At 37.0% G+C, this 27287-nt stretch overlaps 4 protein-coding genes across 11 annotated transcripts in view; 2 read left to right on the top strand and 2 right to left on the bottom strand.

Moving 5' to 3' along the window:
- Positions 1–17484, bottom strand: part of pbl (epithelial cell transforming 2 pebble) — a 32608-nt gene extending 15124 nt beyond the window's left edge. For 2 of the 8 annotated variants that reach the window (XM_028319270.1, XM_028319272.1), the window contains exons 1-5: positions 17200–17484; positions 11197–11407; positions 2551–2686; positions 1520–1732; positions 792–935 (exon numbers count right to left, since the gene is read on the bottom strand). In XM_028319270.1, coding sequence (XP_028175071.1) covers positions 792–935; positions 1520–1732; positions 2551–2686; positions 11197–11407; positions 17200–17272 — 777 coding nt within the window. In that variant the 5' untranslated portion in view covers positions 17273–17484. Of the gene's footprint in view, positions 1–791; positions 936–1519; positions 1733–2550; positions 2687–6332; positions 6690–11196; positions 11408–17199 lie in introns of those variants that run through there. The other 6 variants (XM_028319274.1, XM_028319273.1, XM_028319269.1 and 3 more) reach the window with 5 other exon arrangements.
- Positions 17485–17793: 309 nt separating this feature from the next.
- LOC114363532 (pantothenate kinase 4) lies at positions 17794–19880 on the top strand. Its single transcript, XM_028319283.1, has 5 exons — positions 17794–18218; positions 18343–18548; positions 18635–18765; positions 18995–19283; positions 19593–19880. The coding sequence occupies exons 1-5, from the start codon at positions 17980–17982 to the stop codon at positions 19796–19798; spliced, it is 1071 nt and encodes a 356-aa protein (XP_028175084.1). The 5' UTR covers positions 17794–17979; the 3' UTR covers positions 19799–19880.
- Positions 19881–20226: 346 nt separating this feature from the next.
- Positions 20227–22569, bottom strand: Tango11 (transport and golgi organization 11). The gene is made up of 5 exons (XM_028319284.1): positions 22451–22569; positions 22175–22260; positions 21677–21806; positions 20926–21193; positions 20227–20802 (listed from the first exon to the last, which is right to left on the bottom strand). The coding sequence occupies exons 2-5, from the start codon at positions 22244–22246 to the stop codon at positions 20595–20597; spliced, it is 678 nt and encodes a 225-aa protein (XP_028175085.1). The 5' UTR covers positions 22247–22260; positions 22451–22569; the 3' UTR covers positions 20227–20594.
- Positions 22570–24761: 2192 nt separating this feature from the next.
- Positions 24762–27287, top strand: part of Uggt (UDP-glucose-glycoprotein glucosyltransferase) — a 30334-nt gene continuing 27808 nt past the window's right edge. The window contains exons 1-5 of the mRNA XM_028319312.1: positions 24762–25223; positions 25309–25562; positions 25981–26160; positions 26539–26729; positions 26999–27203. Of these exons, the coding sequence (XP_028175113.1) occupies positions 24974–25223; positions 25309–25562; positions 25981–26160; positions 26539–26729; positions 26999–27203 (1080 nt within the window). The 5' untranslated portion in view covers positions 24762–24973. The remainder of the gene's footprint in view (positions 25224–25308; positions 25563–25980; positions 26161–26538; positions 26730–26998; positions 27204–27287) is intronic.

The raw sequence follows: 27287 nt of genomic DNA on the forward strand, positions 1-27287 counted from the left end.
CATAGACTAACGAAACAAACACTTTTGTGATTTTATATTTTTTTATGCACGTGAAATGAGTGTTTAAGCAAAATGAGTAGGTGCATATCTACATAGATGACATCATATACCATTTGACAAAACATTGAAAGGTGAATTGTGATAAAACAAACAAAACAATGGGTCGACTTAACGCCGTGCGGTCAGGGACGTGGTAGGGAGACGGAGTCAGCACCCTCAAGTGTTTGCGTACCGTAAAATAAATGTATAATGATATATTCAACAACTTGTATGAATAGTAAACATAAAACATGATATGAATGTTTGTTCAACAAAATTGCGGTTACAATTCGGAATATTAAAACGCAAATGTTTGCTTATGTAATCGCTAGGCTGTGGCATTGAGCCGCAATGAAGTAATAATGTTTGTAGGTAAACTGTTAAACAAACAATGGCTGACATTGAAGATCGCATCCTAAATAGTGCAGTCATCGGAAGAAGGTAGGAGGTGTAATATAAAACTTGTCGTCGTACCGAAATAATGAGCAACTAGCTAATTTATATTGTCTACTATGTAACTAACTAAAGAGTGATTTGTGATCCCAAGGTGCTACGTGCATGCTGACTTCATAAGGCTAAAATTAGTACTAATGTGGCATAAAGTATATAAATAATCAGGTATGCAAAGTATTCGGGGGTAAATGTTCTGCAATTAAAATAAAATGCGTAGTGTTTGTGTTCTTTGCCTTGGTTGGTAGAAGTTTTGAATTTTACAGTGGTTGTGTGGTGTAGTAGTAGAAAGAAGTACTCACGACGTGCGTGCAATCGGGATCGTCGAGCGGACAGGTGCTGCCGCCATTGCTGGCCAGGACCTCGGCCATATGCTGCGTCTCATCCTCGGGGAAGCCCACGAAGCACACGCGAGCGCCGGCGAACACTTTTAGCTTATGCTCTTTCTGCAAGAAAAGGGGCTTTGTCATAATCATTCTCACACATTTATCTACTTATTAACTATACAAATATTTCGAAGGCATTTCAAATCATATCCTAAATATTTTATCTTTAAGACTAGGCGCAGACCACCGATTTTTAGTTGGCCGATAGTTGGGCCCGATTTTAATTTGTAAGAAGAATCGGCCAAATCAAATCGGTGTAATGTGCGCACTTCCATACATGCCCATACTGATCAACTGCTCGAATAAACTATCGGTCGACGAAAAATCGATGGTCTGCGCCTCGGCTAAGAAGACGCTAGAATTTTATTAAATTCTAGTATTATTTTTTAGAGAACGGCTTCACTTTATCAGTATGTCTCAGTTTGATTAGGATACCGCGATTTGAACTCAACTGATTATTATCTGACGACCAAGATAAATTCGTTGCCAACTCATAGTTTTTACTACCATATTATAGCTTCAACCACACCAACGCGTGCGGATCGCCATCGCCGGCGCGATCATAGGGAAATGACAAGTCGCGTGAACTATCATGGGTCGCGCGACCTTGGTGTGGTTGAAGCATAAGCAAGAAGAGTACTTACAATAATATCATCATCTGTGGCAGAGCATGCGGGGTCGTCCCGGCGCTGCCAGCAAGCGTCGACCCACGAGCTGGCCAGCACCGGTAGCCCGAAACCGGACGCGTACCGGTATTTCTCACCGGTAGCCGCCGCCGCTATGAGGTGCGTCACTTTACTCGACATGTCCTTTCGGATCGAGCCGCCCATGTAGTGTATTAGGTTTATCAGGTACGTCTGGAAAGGATAACCCTGTATTTATACTAGTACTAGACATTGGCCGTGTCTTCGCTAGTGAATTTAAATTCTTCTAAAAAGTAATTTCTTAAGAACACATCCATCACGCGTAAATGTGGCTTTTGAAACCCACATGAACAGAACCACGGGCTAAGACGAAGAAGAAGAAGATGAAGAAAAGGCTAAGTTTAATTGAAGGTCAAATTCCTTTTCAGGAATATAATTTATGAATGCATTTGTTTAATCTACCATCACTAATAAAATTCAACGCTTTACTGTTTATATTTAAAGTTTCGTCAAGCGAGACTACCATAATACTAACGAATTTAAAATAGTTTATTGCTACAAGGAATTTTTAAATACTTAACATCGGTATGTTAAATGTTTAAGGTTAATAGACGTAATCGCCTTGGTTGAAAAGGAACAAAAGAAATACGTAGTTTCAGTATTGTGGCGGACTAATCGGTAAAAAAGAAAACTTTATGATGTATTCGCAAATTCGTAAAAGGCTGTACAAAAACTTAAGACACATATCTTGTGTGGTAAAACAAGCTACCAACCAGTGAATATTTCTTTGAAATCAGCCACTCTGCGCCACTTTTTATGCCGAGTTGCTTTTACTTGACACCATTACACCATCTTTCCCTGTGATGGTGTGCCGTATCGGTAACTAAAAGTGTCTACGTTTGCGTAGCCTCTAAAATTCCCTATTCCGTATGCCAGTGGCCAAAGCTATACAGCATTTCCATGTGTGGTCTGAACTGAACAATATAGAATCGTAGGATTCTCGTAAGTGTCTGAAAAAGTGTGGTACTTACAAGCTCATCCTTCTTCCGGAAGCCGGAGAAGCATATGACGGCGCCGCGCATGGCGAAGGAGTAGAGAGGGCGCGCGTTGGTGGGCGGCGGCTCGTCGCGCTCGGCCAGCTGCAGCACCGCCGTCGGGCCCAGCACCCTGCAACAAAAGGACAGTTGCAGTTAGCATACCTAAACTAACTAACCACTTATGAAGTCAGTCATGAGCAGTCTGCCCATCATATCTTGTGGGAGTGTGATCTTTGGAAACATGGACGTGACATAATGCTTAATTTAATACAACACCTACATCTGTTTCTGCAATTTATTACATCGATCTTGTCGCAACAAGGAAACATTTCCGTGCTTTTAATCTATTTTGTGATAAATATTATTGGCAGGTAGCTCATAAGATAGGTACCCCGTGGTGCATATCTTTTCTTATAGGTTGCTACTAAACCTTTGTTTGTCACCTGTCATCCATTTTGCAATGGAGGGAAGTCGAACCTTAACTTCAAATTCCTCCTATGTTCTTCTGATTAATTTCGTTGCGGGTCCAATGACAGTTTAACATTCCCCCGGGACAAACTTGACCTTTACTGGTTGGGTTTTTACTGGCGGTCAAGCTGTAGATCCTGGCTTCACAGGAGTTGCAGTGGTGGAGACGAGAGGTGGGAATAGTCCCGATACCTAAACTAAATTTTGTTCGTGTCAATTGAGTTCGCGACCTGATGACGCCATATTCCCCATTGCCATACAAACTCTATGGCAGTGTCGTGTTTTGAGAACTCATTAAATTATGGCAATTGACTAGGGAGTCCACTACGCAATTGAGTTGGTGGTAAAGAGTACCGTCATAACAGTTTTTTTTTCCACAAAAAATGATAGGAAAGCCGAGTAGCCGAAAGCAGAACATTTAAGGACAAAGGCCTCCTAAGGATGTTTACAGCGACCTGTTCTGCGCTTCATGCATACTTCACCAGATCGCCGGTATAACGGGTGGGGGAGGCTTGCATTACGTCTTTCCGTGGTGATGTTGTGGTTATGCTATAACAAATATAGGAAAATTGTCGTCCACTGATGGATAATATTATACCATCCTTTCTGACCTAGGCTGTCCTACGACCACTGTATCATACAGGCAAAGTTTCTGTTCGCTCAAGAAAAAAACTGTACCTCTCGTGAAACAGCATTATCGTTCGTTAAAAGATACAGTACAAATCTTCTGTCATTCTACGGCTTATTTGGTTACTTATACATATTACTTCATATCGTTTACATTTAATTCGTGATGTTCCCGCACTACTAAAAGAATACCTATTACATTGTAGTATGTTCATTCATATTTCCACCAATGAAAACACATATTTCCATCGTAACATGTTCGTTGAAAAATAGATAAGAAGTGCGTATTGAATAAGCACGGTTGTTTTGTTTGAAGCGTCTGGTACTAAATCTACAATAAATCATGCATATCGAAAACTTTTTGTGTTTGCCAATGACGAAGTCGGACATATAAAAACATACATGCTTTGAGTATTTATAAGCTGTTGTACAGTCGAAAGCACATCGGAATACACTATTGTATTGCGAAATATCACCTAATACAAGTGTATAAGATGTCCTAGGCTTGATGTGCCAACTTGATCGTACGGACTCCGTACATACGGAACCTTATGTTGAAAAAAGTCTGCTAATTTGAAGGAATTAACATATGGATGGCTAACTCCGAACTCTGAAGAAGTCCTTTCCGTAACGTTAGAAAAGAGCAAGGGTTTTAATGGTCTAAAGCTGATGGGGAATGATGGGCAATAACTGAAATACCATTTTCGCTCTTGGAGTACATGTAAAATGAATATACATTTTTGTTTAATAGAATATTATCATCTTTGTATTTGCGATAACTCCCAACTTTTAATTAAATAAATATACATAAACCAGGAAGAAAGGAAACGATTACCGAGTCTTCAATCGCAACAAAATAATTTCATAGTTATGATAAAAAACATATGTGGACCAGGAAACATACTCCATTCAAATATAGACGCTTTTCTTATGGACATTACTGCTAAAATAGCTAGTCACCTTTTGTTATGCTCTATTGATCATCGATTGATATAACATTACACGTCGTAAACCATAGGTTTAAATGAAGGATATTTATGTTATTTAATTATGACAGACTGGCAACTGAGCTACATGATACTCGACATATCAAATTATGCAAAAAAAGTTAGAGACAAAGATGGATAGAAAACGGAACGAAGATCTCTTTACCTTAATATTCAAACAGTGTAAATTTCATTAAACCCGGAAAAAGTTCACTGTTTCCGGTCTAACTCTAATATGGATTATTTTGGACGGAAGAATAACTCGATATCTTCACGGTTTGTTTTTTTAGGGCTGATTTTTCAATCGTCAGATATCTTTTAACTATAGAATAAACTTGTCATTTTGACATAATTCCAATACTAAAACTGTCAATGTGCCAAAGTTATTCTTCAGTTTAAAGTTATCTGACGATTGAAAAATCGGCCCTTAATCGCAACGCAAAGGTCATTCTCAAAGAAAGAAGTAATTAAATATTTACATGTTAAGGAAATTAAAGCGAATTTATTGGTTATTAAAAGATAAACGTCGGTGTGTAGCTGTAGGAGCCAACGGAGTTTGCATAAACGCTTTAACCCAATTTTGCACAATAAAAGCCGTTCATTTGTTTATTTGGAGATGAAAATAAAGGGTAGCGACACGTATTAATAGGGCACACAATTTGTCTCTCATCATCATTAGCCTGCCCTGCTACAATTTGTCTCTACAGGCATGAATTAAACCGCCCATGAATGTGGTGGGCGGCAGAAGTCGTGAATTGTGACGCTTTCGAGTTACAAAGTGCGTTTCATGAGACCGCGCCGAGTCGTCGGCCATCCGCTCGCGATGACGTCACGGGATACCGCATACAAGACCAATCTACGTGTCGTTATAGAAATAGTTGATGAGTTAAATTCGACTTCCATGAAATATGTAAACAATCGTGCCGATTAAATTTAGACGTTTTCATTGAAACCAAAGGACGAATCTAGCGAGTGGTGAGTGACACATTATAAATATCTTTTACTTGTATCAAGCTGGTAACGTGGGTTCGTATCTCACCTGAGATTCAATATTTTATATTCAAATTATCATGTTCTATCTAGCATTATTTCAAGAAATCTGCACGAGCAGATATGTATTCTATTCAACTAATATTTACCGCTACTAAAGTTAACTATAAATTTTGAAAATGTAAGTGTAATTACCTATTTACTATTCATAATATCAACAATATGTTTCGACTACAACGTGTTTTGTAGTACATATTATGACTCCGACCTTGTTGGTTAGTGTAGCAAATGAATAAATAAATAAACACCTGTTTACATTAACTATACCAGAAAACGATTATAATAGAAATGCTTATGTACGATACTCGTACTTGGAAGTTTCAAACACTGAATAATTTTATTTTATAAGTTTTACTCTTTTTTACTTACTGTTATGATACATAGTTGGTTACTTAGTTAGCTACTACGGTAAAGAAAATATTATCAGTTTCTTACTAGAAATGGAAATGTGGAATACTAATGCTCTGTACTGGGCACATTTTTACTTAATTTACTTTTTATTTAACAAATAAGACACATTTTTGTAATAGATAGCTTCTCTTTTAAATCGAAATAGTAGTTATCAGGCAATAATCAAAGATAAAAATTGATTTCATAAACAACACAGCTAAACGATAAAGAAATAAATAAGTTGAAAGGACATACAGATCGCATTTTATCGGTGGTGAGTCCGGAGTTTTGATCAATGAAAGCAGAGGAACATCTTGAGGAGGCTCCTCCTCCTCAGGCGTAGGTGGTAACCGCGTGGGCCCCATCAGTGCCACATTCAACTCCACTCAGGCACTAGTCCGTATCACGCTTCCAATGCACCAGTTCCACTCACTGTTATTTTGCATTATCCTATCTGGTAAACTTGACACTACACGCACATTTCACCGCACAGGTGTCGTTAAATCGAGCACACACAGAAAAAAAGTAGTTTGTAAACCGCGGCAAAACCGTCAACGTATCGGTACGTTTATCGCGGGAGCGCAAACAAAGGCACAGGCGGCATGCGCGTTATGCGTTTCACGTTAGATTGAAAAACAGTCGCGAGGAATGTGAGGCCGAAAATAGCGAGGAGCGTCGCGCGGCCGCAAGGGCGACCCTCGCGGTACGGCGGCGTCGCGCGGCGCCCGCGCCCGCCTCGCGCTCCCTCAACGTACACACGCCTTTATTTACAGCCTTCCATGAAATACACTCACCCAACGACCGCTTTATGAGTGGAATCGTCCCGTGTGTATAAACAACCCCGAGTTAATTTCAGGGTGAGGTAACGACCATGTTTTACAGCTTTTATGTGCCCGCGCGTAAGGCTATATTCACACACGACCAGGTGGAAGAGGCTTACTTTGATGAAAATATCCATCAGTCTAGTTTCAGTAGTACAACATGCGTACAAAGATACTGAAATGTGTATAATGAAATAATGCAAATATTTCAATGAACACATGACCACGTGCTTAGTGCGCTATAGTGATACAGTTGTGTTACAACGTTCTTGAAGATGATATTGTAATAGATTCGCAGAAATACAGAAAAAACATTTCTGTCAAAAGGAATTTCCTCTGAACCATTATTTTGATGCGTTATGTTGTTATTTTTGCAAATAACTGTGAGTCAGAGATCCTCGGAAGAGTGATAAGATGCTTGCCCAAAGTTTAATTTTCAGAAAAGTAAACATGCGCCAGCCAGGGGATGCGCGCAACAATAAACAATTAAATCTCATCAACACTGTTCAACCAATATAACGTACCAAATGCAGTACTTCAAACGGAACGCATCAGAATGTCTACCCAAGCATTGCTGGTATGATAAATTATTATCCAGGCGCCTGAATTATACACACTATACTTACGTTCTCGTAAATAATAAACGCAAATGAATACAGCCAACGATAAGAAGCATCTGAATCGGCGCTCGTAAATCACATTATGAACATCATGACTAGTTTCAATTATTTAGACTCAATAGCAAAATCAAAATCAAAAATCAAAATCAAAAATATTTATTCAGTTTAGACCACAAGTGGCACTTATGAACGTCAATAGAAAATAATAAAAAAAGAAAAGGTAGCCCTTATGGGGCACTTTACATGTCTCCTTATCTTTTGGGCCCTACCAGCATATCGAATACGGAGAAAAACATAACTGGAAATATGTTTAGGATAAACAAACGGAGACAATACTCGAATTACGTGGCAAACAGTAATAAAGAAAACAGGTGAACTCATTAGAAACAGGGGTGGAAACGATTGCTAGGGGTAATTTTGGCCTATTATTAGGCAAGGAAACATGCACGCGACAGGCAGCCACTATTGTCAGGCCTGGCTCACTCCGCGCGGTACATCCGATAATTACCTACAGCGAAGCGCCCCGCCGGCGGGTATTATATCAGTCGAGTGTCACGCGCGTGCCCGTCAGGACGCTGGCGTGCGTTGTAGTAACTAATTCTATGATCGACGTATTATTTAAAAATGGACATAAAGAGAAAGAAATATTATTGTGCGGCGTTCGGGTGTTTAAATTCGAAAAGAAATCTACCGGATTTATCTTTTTTTTCGCTTCCCAAAGATGCTGAAAGGTATGTTGACCATGTAGGTAATCAATAATTGTTAGGATAGTATAGGAACCTAACCTACCATGACTACTGCTCAGAATGCGTTCGTTCGTTTCAGCCAAAATAAATGACGTCCACTGCTGGGCAAAGGCCTCTCCCAAGGTTTTCCATAATGAATGCGTACTTACCTACATACGTACCTCATAACAAATAAGTAGATTAATTATTTTTTTACTAGACAGCAACCCTAACAGCGTAAGAAGAGTTCAGAGGCACGCGATAGAAAGAGACAAAACTTGTATGTGAATAAAATTGTAGGTACGTAGTGCTGTGCGAGCTGAATTCCACTGTATCGCGTCGTAGCAAGACTCGCATTTATTTAAATCGTCTTGCGGAGTAATCCTTCTGTACCTGTACTATTACTTATTCTGTGCTATTGTGGACGGAGGCGGTCTTTTATAGAGCTCGTAAATCGCCAGTAAGCCGAGCCAGCAAGCACGACGCTGGCGATGGCGCGGACATTCCAAAGGGAACGCTCGCAGCGAATTCGTCAAGCTGTTCAGTTGCTCGTCAGACATCTGACTCACGCACGCCTCATACCACACAACCCACGATTTTCACCGATACGAAGGAAGTTCACCTGTCTCTATTTAAATTTCCTTCGCTTTCCTAATTGATTTTTAGTTCAGAAAGATCACCATCGATAAAATCCCGAACGAGTCCATCAATCATCATAGTAATCAACGGCCAAGTGCGAACTACACCCACCCACGTGTGTTCCGTTTTCACAATTTCAAGTCAGTTTATACGTCAGTTTTGCGCTAACTTCCAAACGAACTTCATTATCAAATGTTACATCTTAATGAGCACCATAATAGAATGGATGGACGTCATGAGTGGCGTACTGAAGCAGCTATGTATAGCAGGCTAGCGGTGTAGGAAAGTAAGACAAAAAGGCGTCGAAGGCGTAAGCGCGAAACAAAGCATCCGTCACACTCGGTACAGTCTCGTAAGCCGCCGCGCACCGAGCCAAAATAAATGTCAATAACAATCCCTCTCATTAACGCTACTGTTTTTACAATTATTGACAAACCAAATTCAGCTTCTCTATTATGTTTTTCAGTATAGTGTGTATAATTGACGTATGACTTCTACAATTTAACAATTTTAGAATCTTTAATTCTTTAATCATTGGAAGTAACAACAGAAAAGTGCTGGTCTAATACTTTATGTATGTCTAAAAGTAGTTACAACAAACAGAGCATAATCATCATCATTTCTCTAGATCGTCTTTAGTGTGTACTTCCATTTCCATTTATCGCTAATTACAATTTACCAATAAGAAGTAGAACAATAGAATTATAATTCCGTTGATTGTGTGACGAACACGTCATGTAGATTTCTATAATAATGGTATAAGGTTAATAAAACGGACGATTGTGATTTCGTTCATCATACACACATGCATTGACTGTGGCATCATGTTTAGTTGTGTTACGATCTGGGGGCACGGCAGTGCCCCCGCCAAGTCGAGCGCGAAGCAAACACTGCCGTACCATCCTTTACTGGAACCATTTCGCCGCATTTTCAGGCCTCTATTTGAGAACCTTTAGATAAGACCAGAACGCAGAAATTTTCGTCATCTAGTAAGCTATAATCACACACTTAAAATCCAAAATTTCAAGTCTGTAGGTCAATTAGTTCCGAAGTAAAGCGAAAGCAAAGTTTCGCATTTATGACACTCACTCATTCACTGATGATCATCAAAATAGAACTAGTACTTCCCATTAACTCAGAGAGCTGAAATTTGGTACAGAGTTAGGGTTTAATGGCCACATAAAGGGAAAACTATCAAAACTAGGAAAATCGAAGATCTGGAGTAACACCACATTCATAATAATCAATACTACTAGCGCCACACCGGCACCGTGGTGTTCGCCTGTACCGCTCACCGCTAGATGGCGCTAGCACTTTGAGCGTCGATTTTCTGCACCGCGGTGTCCAGATTTTTTTTCCCCTCTAGTTATTATTAAATCAATTCTGATTCGTTGTCCTTTTTAAAGATGTGTTTAATATCGTAAAAAAAATGACGATAATATTAAAGGACGACGACGTTAAATAATTATGCCACATTCTACAAAAAGAAGTGAAATCCCACCAAAAACATTCTGTAAAAAACTAGCCAAGTCTCGATGGAGCTGCTTGTTTATCTCTAAAAAGTAATGAAATCTAGACAAAGTCGTGCCAAGTCTATGGTTCTTTACTGCGATTTCTTTTTTATTATAGTTAATGTTGTGTGACTTGGCCGTTGAACAATCTTTATTAAGATAATCAATAATTATGCATAAGTATTATTGAAATACGCAGCTTTATTAAGCCTACAATTCACTGGTTATTAAATCAACGTTTTCCAAGTGGCAATTTTCCATCGTCAATGGGTAGTGGTTCTGGCAACAGATTGGTGCAATGGTGTCATGGAGCACCTGGTTTTGTACCCTTCAACGGCCAAGTCACACAACATTAACTATAATAAAAAAGAAATCGCAGTAAAGAACCATAGACTTGGCACGACTTTGTCTAGATTTCATTACTTTTTAGAGATAAACAAGCAGCTCCATCGAGACTTGGCTAGTTTTTTACAGAATGTTTTTGGTGGGATAAATTTTACAATATACATATTTTATACTACATACTACGATGTGCTGGTGAGGTGACTCTACATGGCTTTTAATTCGAGTCTCATTTTTGATTCATTAACAAAACACCAATTACAAGATATATTTTGGCCAATAAGAACCCTAGAAGAGACAGGTGTAATTGAAATTTTAGACTAGACCTAGACTGCATCCCACTTAACACCAGGTGCGATTGTGGTCAAATACATGCCTTGTTATGCATAAAAAACAAACTGGTCTACGTGGCCGTAGCACATATCAGAATAGAAAAACGTTAGAGCGACAGAGGAACTAACCTGTATTTGGCTCTGTGTGCTGCGTCGAAGAGTTCTCCGTCGAAGGGGTTGGTGACGAGGTAGGAGGGTGGCGCCGGCGGCGGCAGCGGCGGCGGCAGCGCCTCCGGCCTCGGCGCGGCCGCCACCGCGCCCAGCCGCTCGCACGCGGCGCGCACCCGCTCGCACTCCATGCACGACTCATTCATGTACACCACCGGCGTCGCCGAGCCTGCTGGCAAAGTAACCTGTCAGTGACACCGTGACCGCGCTCACCGCCCTCTCAAAAGATAACAATATTTACAGTTTTAGTGACAACAATCTTGGTCTAAATCAAAACAATACGCGGGTTAGCTCTCTAGCTAAGATACAATATTTAAACTGTTAATAGAGGATGGTTGTTGCTGTGTCGACGCACATGGAATGACGTAGACACTTGATGAATTGTTGTATGTATTGTACAGTCACAATCTTACAATGGCCAGAACTAAATATTGCTCGATGCGAATTCCAAAGAAGGAATTTAACGTCTTATTAAGTAAGGAAGTCGTTCGTGCGCCAAATACACGGTTTAACTGATTACGACAATTTGCGTTGAAAAGAAACAGACTCTGATTTCCACGGTACACCTTCTTTGATCCTTTTGGTATTTGACTCAGCAAACAAATAGAGCGCGTGCTCTGAATGTAATGAGGCGAAGCTTAACTTGGGAATAATTTACTTAAAAGGTAATTTAGTAAAAGTAAAATATAATATAGCAACAGTTAACAAAATGGTAACATATAAGAAATATGAGCGTCGTGGTATCGTAACGTAACTAACCACATTGCATACAGAAGTTTTTTTTTCATAATTCCTTTTCTATTAGAGGAACATCTTATAAATCGCAGTTGGGATTATTTATCATTATTAAGTATCAATGTCATGAAGCTAATCAATAATATTTACTAACGCAACCACTTTACAGATACCGCCTGAAGTAGGTATCTAGCACAGTGTCAAACAGATAGGAGGTGACTAGGTACTTGAGATAAGACTGAAAAATACTCCAATGATTACAATTAAATGTCTGTGTGTGTAACCTTGCCTACTACGCCTCGTCGACAGCGAGATGCATTATCTGTTCTGTTAATTAGAGAAAGCTATTCGTATACGGTATGGTTACATTTTAAAATCTCTCAAGACCAACAAATAGTACATTAGCCATGTTTCGTAATAAAAAGAAGCATTTAGGTAACTGACTTTCTATGAAAATTACAACATCAGTTTTAACGAAACAATAAAAAAAAATTACGAATAAACGCTGATGACAGCGTGACACCATCCCTATTTAACAAAAAATCCCTGAAAAATCCACGGGCTTTATTAATCTACGGCAATATCCTATTTAATAAATGGATATGACTGGAGGTGGGTTTGCAATGCAATTGGGCAATATTTAGTTTGAAACAGGTATGTCACATTTGAAACATTGCGCTTCTTCTGATGCAGTACCCGAGTCTGGCAACGAAAAGGGGATAATATTATTATTTCAAATGTCCGGAACCACAAACAAACAAGGCAAAAATAGGTAATAAAATTACGTTCGATAAAACATGTGTTTGCTCAACGTGCCCTCGTAAACTGACGTGGACGATCAGTCGAATTTGAAACGTATATCTGTATGACCTTTTGGGATGCTTCTCACGTTAATGGTTCAGTTTCAGGGTCGGTGAGTCACGCTTGCGACATAGGGAACACCCGGCTCTCTTGGCATCTGACACTACCCTCGAAGAAGTTTCAACTATGTCTAATTTTGACGTCAAATTAATTAATGCAATACTATGAGAAACTATTATATTATATTGCAATTATTCGTTAAAAAATTGGTGGTTTTAGCTCACAAATATTCGGTAAGTAGGGAAAACTTCATTAGTCTATGAAAACAATTGGACTAAAACCATGCTAATCTTTATGTATGAAGACACAACGTCTTTCTTTTTTTTTTTAAATAAGTATGCATTTGTTTTATCTTGCATATTAATACGTTAAAGTTACGCTTGGTTGACGGCGAATTTCGCACACTTTTACAACAGGCATAGTCATAGTATTAACATAGCGACGTGCAAAGCGCGTAACTAATAATAGCGTAGATCAATGATAATAATCCTTATGCTATGATAAACATTTTGTAAAATGTACATGATTCACTTGAAATGGTTTTGATCAATCAACTGAATATGAAATAAGGTTCTGTCGATGATCATGAAACACGCCATGCTGCAACCCATTTGCACTCACATCCTCCAGCGAGGTATGACCGCAGTTGCTCTACCAACGCTAGCATAGTTGGCGTGCGTGCCCTATACCACGCTTTACGCCATCTGCAAAAGCAGCAATTTTCAAACAACAAAAGGAGATTGCCTAAAAATAGGTCCAGCACTGTCCCGAAGTCTCAAAAGATAAAAACTTAATTTTTACTCATGCGATTAAAAATTACGTCTTCGTATTTTACTTGATCCATCATGCTCTAAGTTTTGCAAGCTTAAAATGTGAAGATTCGATACAAAAAGTCACGGGATTTCTGCCAGAATGGGGTAGCATCATTAGTTAGACAAACGGCTTATAATTTTCCACACTAGTAGCAAACGCTGAAATCCTTTAGATTTAGGATGACATATTCCCGAAATGGAAAATGGTTTGGAATTTACGAGAAAACGAAGAGGTTGTTCAAGAGTGACAGTCCCGTAAAACGTCGAGGAAGTCCTACGAGAACGAATAGTAACTATGTTCAGCAAAAGCTTTTGTATTAAAACAGAATTGGTGTAGAAAGAAAATCTTATTTCTCTATGCTGCAGTTCTTCCAAGAGAAAAACACACGTTTTGACATCAGTTACATCGTTGTGACTGATGCACAAGTCGTACCCGCCATAAAAATAGGCAGGCGTTAATAAGCAAAATAGAACTCTCAAATACTCTCATGAAATGGGCTCGACGAATCTTCCCAGCAACGCAATTTTTGTATTCTAGGCTTTTCATCTTATTTGGATGTGATAGATAGACCAGAAAATAAGAATATCGTGTTTTTTAATAGCCGACAGATGTGCTGAACATTTTTATAACTTTCGAAAAAGTTTGGGTGGAACGTGTTTTCGTCATACACGTATAATGAAGATCTGAATCGCCTAGAAGGTAAATATGAGGAAGTTAAACTTAACGTTTCTTTCCTCAATCCTTGAGAAGAACAAAAATCAGTGGTAAAGATGGATAGCTGACGGTTTAGATTAGCAAGATTATGATAGGAGATAATGGATAGAGCAATAGATAACGTATTACGTAAAACCAAATGGTCACGGGGAGCCACGGTCGACTTGACTAGAGAAAGGTGGCAATAAGTTGTATGATATGCAGACTGCTGTGTAAATATGAAGCCTTCTTGTTTTGCAGGTGTCAGTAAGTCTGGCCTGATGACTTAAAGAGGAGTACCTACAGTTTTTAATTGTAAGGGTATCAATAAACTAACATAAGGTAATAAAGTCGTAAATAATATTAAAGATCGCAAAGGAAATGAGGACTTTTATTAAAATAAAAGTTTTTTTAACCTTATTTGGTAAAAACTAAAAATGTATTGCAAGTTCAATTGATATTGATAACCCAATACTTCATACTCTACATATCTTAAGGTAATGTCAAGGTCACACTGGGTTATCAAGTAACAGTGAACTAGTTCCATGTATGTATACAAACTTAATTAAAGATTAGATAGAGTACGTCATATTAAATCACGCTATAATAAATACACATAGATCTATGCTAGCACAACTTTCTTTATTCTAGGATATAATTTGTATACCAATTTTTTTCGTTAATTAAAATTTTGAAATTCCATGCTTTTGGTTAATATTTTCTTGATCGAAAATGTGGAAATTGAATGAGTTGAGTTTATTCATAAAGCCACATAATTAAATTTTACGGGCATGCTGCGCCCGGCTGTGGTTGCCGACTGATCCGCGCAAGCCACGTCAACTGATCTAGCTTAAGTCTCCAAAGCAGTTTCATGACGATGTCGTAGATGTTGCCTAGTGACTATTTCTCAACATAAGGAATAGGTAGTTTTTCGAGCCTTGTTCATACAATTTAGAATAAGCAAACTGTAGCAAATTCACACAATTTTAAATCGAAACTTAAAACAAGTTGATGGAATTGATTGACGGTTGAAAGAGCGTCTAATGAGTGCCAAGCAATGAAGCTGTAGCTACGACGAATAAATACAATGCCGACAGGCGGCAGACAATTGAGACGGATAACAGCGACAGGTTATTAGTTTTGCCGATATGTCGGCGATCAGAAACGACAATTTATTACTTATTTTCAGTTTCAATGAATAATAAATCATTTCCATTACTTCATGGTGTTGTCTCGCCTTACGCCTCGGTAGTTCCAGTTCTAGATCATGGAGACTGCACTGCAGCACTGATGCCAGGCAGACGACAGTGATGAGTGATCAGGCTTAGGTGGGACTCAAACCCAAGAACTTTCGCTCAGCAGGCAAGTGTTGTGACCACTGAGCTCTTAGTTTTTATAACATTGCTTACTCTCTAAAAATGTTGTTATCCTCTAGACTCTAGTAGAGCATTGGTTCCCAGTGGGGGGGGGGCGCCCCCCAGGGGAAGCGCAGACCTTTAAAGGGGGGCACGGGCTATCTGTGTACTTAAGTATAAAAACCCTGCGACTGCTGAGAGAATGCATTCCAGACGCTCGATACGACCAATAAATAATCTTGACTGGAGGGGAGGCCCGGAATTTTTGGTCGAAAGGGGGCACGTCTCAAATAAGTTTGGGAACCAAATGCTCTAGAGGGTTTTGATCTGAACATAATATAGTGAAATAAGTTAATTTGGTTAGTGCTATATTTTGGCTTTTGAAAAGTATATATTATACAAACATACAGGACTCAAAAAGTAACAAAATAATTATAAAAATATAATTGCAAACTACCTAAACTATAATCTGGGGTTGGTAATAAAAATTAAAAAATTGGCATCCTTAAATAGGATAGGATATTTCTGGAAATGTAGTGAAACCCCTCTGCGAGATACAGTCTGAATTGGATCTCAGACTGGAAGCCATTTTGTATGTTTACATTATTCAAATAAAAATCATGAATACAATTAAAAACAAATGATATTAAGGCAAAAATTATGTAATTTTTAAATGGGTTGTGTATTGGCTTACTTTAAATTAAATTAACAGTTTCTGTGATAAGATATTACGGGATACTTGAGATTTTTTTCTTGTTGAATACAGATCAGGCAGCTAAGTGTGTTATGGTCAGGTAATAATGCATATTTAGATATTTTCTACTAGGTTGAAATTGTGCAATGGTGTACTGAAGAAAAATATTCCATTTTATTGAATATATCCCAATTTAGAATAATTAGCCACTAAGAGTTTATAATGAAAAAAAAGGCTCATAATTAACAATACATTAAAAAGAAAGAAAAAAGCATTAGGCTTTCTAAAGGTTTTTTATGAATTTTATAATATTAGTACTTGGATGGATGTTCAAATTAAATAACGCAAACTGAATTGCAGATAAATAATTATACCATAAGTTTATGTATTACATTTTGATACTACATAGTAGGTATATTAAGTATTTACAGAAAATAGCCCATGACATTGAGATTCATGAAACAATATAATATGCCAAGTAAGATCTTGACTACATTTGCTACATTTTTACCATGATGAAAACATAACTTTCAAGGTATATTTCAGTAGCCTTTTGAATATGAATGATTTTGGGGCTTTGATAATGACCGAGATGAATATAATTTATTGATGCCAAATTATAACAATGATGTCCAGTGAATATTATGATAAAACGTTAAGCAAATTAGAGTGTGTATAAAATATTTTTTTCAAGATATGTTTTCTGTTTACATTCTGATAGTCATACAATTGTCAAGAATGAAGAGTCCAAAATACATAGCACAAGTAAACCAAACATGAAACAAATCAGAAAGTTAGAATTGGAATGTTTACCATTATTTTCTTGAATTTTGTCAGTTGTAGCGGTGCTTCCTGTTTGTGTCATGCCCTTAGACAATTCGTCCATCTTGCCGTACACTTGTTCGTTACATCAATCATTAATCACAACACAAATTACAACAAATTAATGACACAACATTCTGGTTCACTTTTTAGTTGAGATACATTCAGTCTTTTCCGAATACAGCTAGTTTTATCCATTGCAAACACATAATCTAAAACCCAGCCAGCAGCACAGCTTCAACGAACAAATTGAAGTTGAAGTTTGTGCAGTCATAGACAAATAATAGATGTCACTTGTTGCAGCATTAAGCTGTGGTTGACCAAAGATAATGTAAGCTGGATGAAGTAGACACGATACGATTCCATTACGATGATATCGCCAGTCGTAGTATTACAAAAGTAGGCAAAGCGCAGCGGTATACAATTCGATGCTGTTAGCGAAATAAATATCGTTGCTAATGCGGCTAAAATACCTCCATTTTTTTTTGGGATGAACTGTCCCGCTGAAGCGCGCAGGTGCCTCCCTATAAAAAAAAAGATCATTGGAGTTTGATGATTTACCGACTTGACGTCTTGTCTTGTCTTGCCATGTCTGACATTTGTCTGTGACTGTGTATCAAATTATCTTGCTTGTTTGGTTGGACGAGAAATTTTGATAAGATAAAATTATTATGAACATTTGCATAATGATAAAGTATTGCGATGGTGTAAGAAATTAGTAAATAAGATATATGCAGCATTGCTGATTGTGTTAGTTTCACTATTGACAGGATGGAACATTTTGGGCTCTCGCATATTTTATACGAGCCAGATAAATATAATCCAGACACTTTGGACCTGCTAGTCGACGAAGAAGCAAGGGAATATTGGCTTAATACATGTGAGAAACTGGTAGAAAAATATGTTAATTTTGCATTGGCTAACACCGAAGATCCAACGGTAGAAATAAGAGCTCTTAAATTTAAGACCTGCTATGTAGAAGCTCTAAAAGAACTTCGAATCAATCCCCTGTAAGTAAAAACTTGTATTTGAGTGATTATAAAATTTATAAGCTATACATAAAGAAATTACTTGTTCAAATTGATACCAATTTACAATGAGGAATAAGAAATAATAAATAAATTTATTTTTTAGTGCTCATGGGCAGTTGACTATTCGATTGCTCTTGGACATCAACGAAACATGCCTACGTTCTCAGGGATTTTTTGACCTATGGAAACAACAAAAGAAATATGAAAATGAAGGAGCACTCACATCACTTAGTTCACGATTGGCAGAAATTGATGCTATATCGGACGATAAACAACGTTGGACTGAACTGTGCAGAGGAGTATTGGCAGGTTATTTTTATCATTTGGTTAAATTTGCCGTCTTTATTTCCTTCATTTATGAATTTACAATCTACTTAATAGTAGTCTGATTGCAGGCAATATGTTTGATTGGGGAGCTCAAGCAGTAACTGATATATTAGATTGTGGTCTTTACGAAGCTTTGCAAAAGATTCAGAAGAGACCATGGCTCTATGATGGACTAGACAAATGGCTTGAAAAGCTCGAGGTGAGATGTGTTATTTAAAATAACTTATTGTTTCTAATATCTAAGCAGTCTACAGCATTTCCATTACAACTGGATAAGGTGCCAGTGTTTTCCTTGGCCTTGATGTTCTATCATCCATACCTAGTGTTTCTTACAAAAACATATCTTTTCTATTTAACAATCATGATGATTTAACAATCATGATACTTGTTCACAACAATTTATTTATAATGACTATGTTTGCTTACAGAAAACAGTACATCATTGTGCTGCTGTGTTTGTGGATAATAGTGGAGTTGACATAGTACTGGGCATATTGCCATTTGTTAGAGCGTTACTACTCAGAGGGACATCTGTGATTCTTTGTGCCAACGAGTGGCCAGCACTGAATGATGTTACCAATGTTGAATTGGAAGATATTTTGCAGCGTGCTTCAATAATTTGTCCAGTATTGGCAGCCTCATTGGCTACTGGAGATTTAGTAGTTCGATCAAGCGGACAAAGGGGTCCATGCCTTGACCTCAGAACAATAAGTGTTGGTGAGTACCTATAGTTATAAACAGATCCATTATTTTTTCTTTTTCTATAGTATACAAGAATAAAAAATCTTTTCAATTTACTTTTCTACAAGTTTGTTGTTGGCTATAATAATCTTAGGGTAGGTTGCACCATCTTACTTTAACTTTGACAAACGTCTGTCTGTCCAACACTCCAACTCCATACAAAAAACACCAGTTATCGTCAGTTACGGTCAAAGTTAAGTGGTAGTGCAGCTCAGCCACACAAAGTTTTAAAATGATTGGTTTTAACATTATTTAAGAAGCATTTTAATAATTTTTTTCTTCCAGGTTTATGCACCGAAATGAAAGTGCGTGGTGTGGATTTAATTGTATTAGAAGGAATGGGCAGATCTCTTCATACAAATTTAAATGCACGTTTAGCTGTAGATTCACTAAAACTGGCAGTAGTAAAAAATGCTTGGCTAGCTCAAAGGCTTGGTGGACCACTATTCTCAGTCATTTTTATTTATGAGGAAAAGCCTACTCAATCCTAACTGAATTTACTGAAAATGAGTCGAAAACAAATACATAATACACCTACATACTAATAATTTTCCAGTATTCTTTAAAGTAAGCTATCATCAACATGAATATTATATCTGTGTAATTTCTTATGGCATTCATGTTTTCGAATGCCCCAACTACGTATGTGTTAATTAATTAATATCTTATTGTTTTTCTGAATATATTGAGTGTTACCCTGATAAATGTATTTTTTAATTTAGACTGGATTACGACCTACCTACCGACTTCCCAAGCAATAGTAAGATACATAATTATATTATGGAATTATGATGAACACCATTATAAAAGGTATGTGTGGTAATTAATGAAAATGTTATTTGACTAGTGGTTATGGATAGTGCTATAAGTTTACAGAGCAATATCTAAGATACTCGGTTTTTTATAAAGAAAACAAAAATAAGGATTCCATCTATCATTTATTTAATAATAATGACCCATCATATTACATCTATACATACTAAAAGTAAAAGGTCTTGTCACTTCAACAGTTCATTATAATTTTATGAAATGCAGAGTTATGTATACTGAAACTTGAAAGTAAGATAACTGTACAAGATATACAGTAATGTACACAAGGTATAAAAAAAATGTTACCTAAATGCTAAGAAATCATAATGTTCAACATTTCCACTTTGAGATATCTTCTACAGCAGGACGCGACACTTCTATAAAACATCCCATTTAAAAATGGACATAAAAGATAATTCATGAAGTCAACATTATGTGATTACTTCATCTTACATTTTAATAACAGTTGACCATAGATTAGGATCTGTTTAGCCAAGCAATAACTTTGAACAACAGATAAGCAATGCCTATAGCATATGCTATCTTCTCCTTCTGTTGACGCTGTAGTTGCTCCGCTTCAATGGCCATCACACGTCGGTTCAATTTAACTATCTGTCGTCGTAAATGGACTAATTCTTCGGCAGCAGAGAGGCCTTCACCATTACCCATTGGTGGAGTAGGGTCTCTGGAATAATAACAACATTTTACATGACCTTATAGATTTACAATTACATTTACAAGTTGGTTAAGGAAAGTCAAAAATTGACCTTGTTTATACATGTATACCTAGTTAATGTGTATAATTTACCTCAACACAAGACGTGATTCAGTCATTGTAGACTCGTTAAAATTGTCTGGGCGAGGTGTGGTTGAGCGTGCCCCGTCACCCTGGGATCTTATGGTCCTTATATTCCTTGGGGGCGAATTCGGCATCCCTCTCGGGAAGTCATCAGCAGACGGAAAGTAATGCTGGTCCAAAGTGATAACTCGTGGAGGAGTGCTCACACGAATCATGCCTGGATCAGTGGGTAGCACCGCATTGTCAAGTTGAATTTCTCTAGGCGGAGCTTTTGTACCTTAAAATAAAGCAAACATGCAACTATGTATCACTTAGAAATTTAGAATACACAAGCACTAAGTTTTTTCCCGCATTCTGCAAGATGAAAGCTTTTCTATAAAATTGTGTATTAAGTTAAGAAAATAGGTGTTAAATAAACTTGGAATAAATAATTAATCAATGGCATTTTATCTGCAATGCTCCTGAAAGTGACTTGGCATGTGTAAGATTTCAGTCACAAATAATTCCTTCTTTTGAGCATATATCTGCCACATACCTTTTTATGCTCACATACCTACATAGTTCTCGCAATGTGTTAGTAAAAACCCAATCAGGCCATTTATTTTATGCTTATTTCTAGCTTTATCAGGACAAAATGCAGTAAGTATCCTGAAGCTGTTTTGGGTGAAACAATTTTGCAAATTAGGTGGCTTTTTTACATTTATATAAATTGACAAATTATAAAAAGATTAGTAGTTGGTAAAACATTGGCATAACATACCCATATGTTGATCTTGACCAACAACCAGTATCCTCTCTGGCACTTTCATGTCAAATTTTTCATTGGCATAGTCCCAGCCGGTGACCAGCCCATTGGGTGCACTGTCCTCATCCACAATATCACCCGTTGCCTTAAATAAATAAAAAGGGAAAGCATGTGACAATAAATAAGCAACTGCAGCTGAAATATTTCATCAATGCCTTTATGTATTAGAGACGACTGAAGCACGCTAAAGGGACGGAGTCATCCCTATTGATGGGTTCAGTAAAATATTCGGATATCTAAATAATTGTGTGTTATATTTTGCGAAGTCATATTTCAAATTTGTACAGTTGCCAAAATGCTTTAGTGTGAATCTTTATTAATTTTGTTGATTAATATAAAGTATTACACTATAAAGTATTTTTTTTATTTGAACTTTTGTGACACCTTTAAAATAAACGACACAAAATAAATTAATCCTTAGGGGTGTATCACCGATTTTAGGGTGTATCATACCTTGATTCTCTGTGGCACGGTCATATTGTGGCTGATGAGCCGCGCGTAAGCTTCTTCTGAGGTGAATTGCATTTTGTATCTGAAAACTGTGAACATTCGATTATTAATTTACCTTATTAATGCAACCTGATACACAAAAGATATACTATGCCATTGCCACGGAATAATAATCAATGCATTGTAATCCTTACAAATCGACAGTGAATTTAACAATGAATGAAGCATTTATCTGTACATCAAACAAATTATGTGTTTAAAAAATCAAAAGAAACTTACCAAATCACAAGAATTATTGTTCTATTATTCCATTTGCAGGTAACAAATATTTTATAGGTAGGAACAGAAAAAAAGATCAAATAAACTGCAGCCCAATTATTTGACAAACAGCATCTGTCAGTCTGACAGAACAGACAGCTGACAGCCAACGTTTCTCACCACAGATATGGATTAGAGTAGATACAGCAAGTTGCTAGTCAAAGCGTGCCATTCCGATATGTCCAAATGGACATACATGGTCGAGTGATGTTCATGTAATCCGATTACAACAATCGGATACGATGATTTTACGAGGACAGTAGTACGAACACGGTAGGGAGAAGAAATTATTTACGGATTGAGAATTGTAATTAACAGCAACGAGTAACAAATTATGTAATTAATTAGAAGTAGCAGAAGAAGAATTATAAAACAAGTGAGATCAGTGATCGCGGAAGACAGAGTGCACAGAGCCCCGATTACGGTAACTTTTATAACGTCTACAATCCAGACGCGTTTCTGATTCTGCGATACGATTGGTCAAAACAGCTGACGTACGCTGTTGAACGACCAATCGTATCGCAGAATCGAGAAGCGTGTCTGGATTGTTGACGTTAAAAATTACCGTAATCGGGGCTCTGTATAACGTCGAAATATACCAATCAAGAAGTTAGGTCAGTGATCGCAGTATACACTATTACTACTATGTATACGACGCCCGAGATTTTGTCGTTTAGAAATATCTTCAAAACTAGGTACCTGACTTAGCTTTATGAAAAAAAAANTTTTGTAATATTTGAATATTCGAATACATGTTAATTTACTATTCGAATACTAATTTGAAATTAAAAATTCGAATATTCGAATTTTCGATTGCAATCTCTAATTGCATCAGAACTTTTGCTGATATAAACAACAGGTTTGTTTATTAGTAAACGCCCACAGTGAAGCGCTAACGTCGCTTGCGATAACAAGTGCGGTCGCTTGCCATAAAATGCATGTGTCGCTTACGTTAAGTTTTAGAAAAAATGTGTACCTATTCACGATAATTTTAGCACTTGCTGTAACTTTGTAATGGTTTTTTTTTGGCGGGAAACACCAACAGGGATGGGTCCGTTACGGTTTAAAATACTAGAATCGATAAAAAACGGTTTTTTGACAAAAGTGTCGCTTACGATAATTTGGCGGTAAAGGCTCGATACATGGTCGAGTGATGTTCATGTAATCCGATTACAACAATCGGTTACGATGATTTTACGAGGACAGTAGTACGAACACGGTAGAAAGAAGAAATTATTTACAAATTGAGAATTGTAATTAACAGCACAAGTAACAAATAATTAATTAGAATAAAGTAGCAGTAGAAGAAGTATAAAGTAGCATTGTTTTTAATACATATCCTGCGATGTACTCTTAAGAGTTAAAACCATGGTCCCTGTATGTGGTGCACTCATACCGATCCCAAGGAACCGTACTTACTCATAACAATAAGACACACACTGATGCATGTATTCATGCACTTGACAAATTTATGTCTTGAAACGCTGGTATTGTAAAAAAAATAACGAGATTTGATGATTTGTAAGAATTAATTTATTTTAAAAAGGTAAATAAAGATGTTTTTGGTTTTGTATTTAACAAATTATCAGTTTTATCGGAATTAATTAATTTTCGAATCGAGTCGCACGATATCATTCGATGACTTTGCAAATGCAATACGATGATACGATTACTTTTACGTTGCGGCAATCACTAAAATTCGCTAAAATGACACTAATGACGTTTAAAAAGTGGCACGCTCGGCTTCATACAATTTTTGACACATGCTGCATCTATCCATATCTGTGGACTTTGTGTACAGTTATAATAAATCTGCCCATGTGCCTCATTCATTTGGGGACGATAGCTAGGCAGAATCCTTTTGTTCCTTTTTGCTTTTTGTATTACAAGTATGCGAGATATTGGATATATAGAGAGAAATCTAAAATTAAATATATGGTAGAAGACGATTTGATACGATTCTGATACGATCGTTCATACCACTCTTACACTATGAAAGGGACAAAAATCTGTAAATCTTACTCTTCTTTACTCATGTGGAAACTTGTATCTACCTATTCCTTTTTCACTTCATACTATGAGGGTAGTGTCAGTGTACTGCACTATCTATTTATTCCATAGTCTTTGATAGCAAACGTCATAAAACTGTGTCGATTTTCCATTTCCACAAAAGATTTACGATTCAGTTAATCTCTTTCACTCACTATAGGTAACTTTCAAGAGTAAGAGAGATAAATAGATAAATTTAAAATAAACCATTAATCGAAGTAGACCCGCAAGTCACTCCGTGTTCAACTGTCATTGGTGGTTTTTGATTCTTCCTGCTTCGGGGATGATGTTGTAGATTGTAGTAGTATTACTTCGAAATAAATTATAATAACGTGAATAATGTCAATAAAGTTAGCAACGTGTGAATAAAATGTATTAATATTCGTATTAAAATTATTTCATTGATACAAACTTGGAATCTGTTGTTTTGGTACAATGAGATTCACCGGTTTCTTATTTTCTGTAATTACTTTGTTTTACGTTAATAATTGTTTAGCGACTAATAATGACCTGCCAAAACGTGAGGAGAAGAAAGCAAAGTCAGTCACTTCATTCGTTAGTGCGAAATGGGAGTCTACACCAATAGTCTTGGAGTTGGCTGAATACCTTGCTGGCGAGAGCTCGGATCTTTTCTGGTCGTTTGTTGACGAGATAAACTCTCTGAAGTCTAGTCTTGAGAGCTTAGGTAAGCATGAATAAACATATTCCTACCATAGTATGGTTTCATGAATATTGTTAATCTTTTTATATTTCATTAATTTCGTTTTCAGAGACTGACAAAGAAGTGTATGATGCATGTGTTGGCGTTACTAGTACCTTGCTGGCTCCAGCCCAGCTACGCATGGCCAAATTAGCACTCTCTATGCACTTGACTTCGCCAACTGTTCATATGTTTGATCAGATTTCTACCCAAAATGGAGCAAAGAGTGTGCAATGTGATACATTTGTTGACATCGCTTCAAGAAAAGTCTGTGATAATGATGCATTACGTGATATTCTTAAATCCTATGACCAGTATGATCCTGTAAGTATGCATATTGTTTAATTAATTACGTTTTAAATCATTTTGTAACTGTATCCCTTAATTTTATAATTGAAACAATGTTTAAAAAATAAAATTAAATTAATAATTTTTATTTTTTATCCACAACGAGGAAGCCATTGGCCTGTAATGTAAAGAGATCTTCATGTATGCTGTGTAGATATAAATTATGAAGAAAAATAAAAAATATATTCCTGAATTAATTCAAGTTGAATATACTTAGCTAGAATATTTCATACAAATATGCTATATATTATTAGAAAAGACCTTGACAGTAAATTACTGCATGAAATTGTTCGTTTGGCCATGTTGATTTGATTACAATATAATCCACTTAGAACAAATTTGCTTATGCTAGCAAGAACAAATATAAGTAGGTGTTTTAATGTATTGATTTCAGGAAGAACACAAATTAGAGACATATCTACTTGACCACTCTTTTCCCAGTAGTGACAATAAAAGCTTAACCGCTATATTGTATGGAGAACTTGGCATGACTGATTTTGCTACCAAACATAAAATATTAGCTGCTTATGCTGACAAAGGAGCCATCAATTATGTTGTGAGATGGAATGTGAAGGTAAAATTTCTGAGATTTTAGAATTTTTTTAATTGTACATTTTTAGATGAATATAAAATGGACCAATCTTACTGGATACATTAAAAAAATTGATAATGGACCTATTACTGAGAACCTCTAAGTAAACATTTTTTTAAACTTTTATTCTTTACTAGCTTTTGCCCGCGGCTTCACCCGCGTGAAATTTTGTTTGTCACAGATCGTCATAAATTATAGCCTATATGTTATTCTGGGTTATAAACAATAATACTGTAAAATTTCATCAAGATCCGTTCAGTAGTTTTTACGTGAAAGAATAACAAACATCCAGACATCCATATTAGTAGGATTACTTGATGTTGTTTTATTTATGCCCATACTAATTTATGTTTTTTGTAGCCTCGAGGAAGGCCGAAATTACGACTGTCAGGGTATGGAGTAGAACTCCAGCTGAAGAGCACAGAATACAAGAGCCAGGATGACTCCAACCCTAAAGAATCGGAAGGCGCTGATGCCCCTACAGCATCTGAGGAGGAAGATGAAAATGACCCTCAAAACCAAATTGATGGGTTCAACTTTGGCAGGCTGAAGTAAGTTCTTAAATTATTCTCACTATTGCTGTAGATAAATAGTAAGTAACTGCAATGGTGTGACATCAATTCAATTTTATTAGTTTTATCCTCACAATTTTTTAAAATGTCTATTCTTAGATTTTTTGGTTCATTGCTTTAGGTTTTACCATTGCTCTGGTCACTCTGGTGGTCCTTATCCACACTCTGCTAGTTATTTGATAATTAACATTTTTATTTAGCTTTTTAAACAAAAACTATAGAATAATGTCTTAAATTGAATTCAACAGGAATCTTTTCCCCGCGCTGCGTACTCCTCTCGAACGATTCAGGCGTCACCTTTCGGAGTCCAGCGAAGAATTAGAGCCGCTTAAAGTGTGGCAGATGCAAGCGCTGAGCATGCAAGCCGCAGCGGCGGTCATCGACGCCAACGACGCCGGTGGCGACGAGTCGCTCAAAGTGCTCGCTTCTATCGCACAGAACTTCCCCATGCAGGTTTGAGATTTTTTTAACATAGTTTTTAAGACCTTACTTCATGGTTTGATTTGTGTAGTAAGCTCTTCACTACATTGTGTAAGC

Source organism: Ostrinia furnacalis, unplaced genomic scaffold (assembly GCF_004193835.3).
Source record: "Ostrinia furnacalis isolate ACB-3 unplaced genomic scaffold, ASM419383v2 OfSCF7161, whole genome shotgun sequence".
NCBI classification, from domain to species: domain Eukaryota; kingdom Metazoa; phylum Arthropoda; class Insecta; order Lepidoptera; family Crambidae; genus Ostrinia; species Ostrinia furnacalis.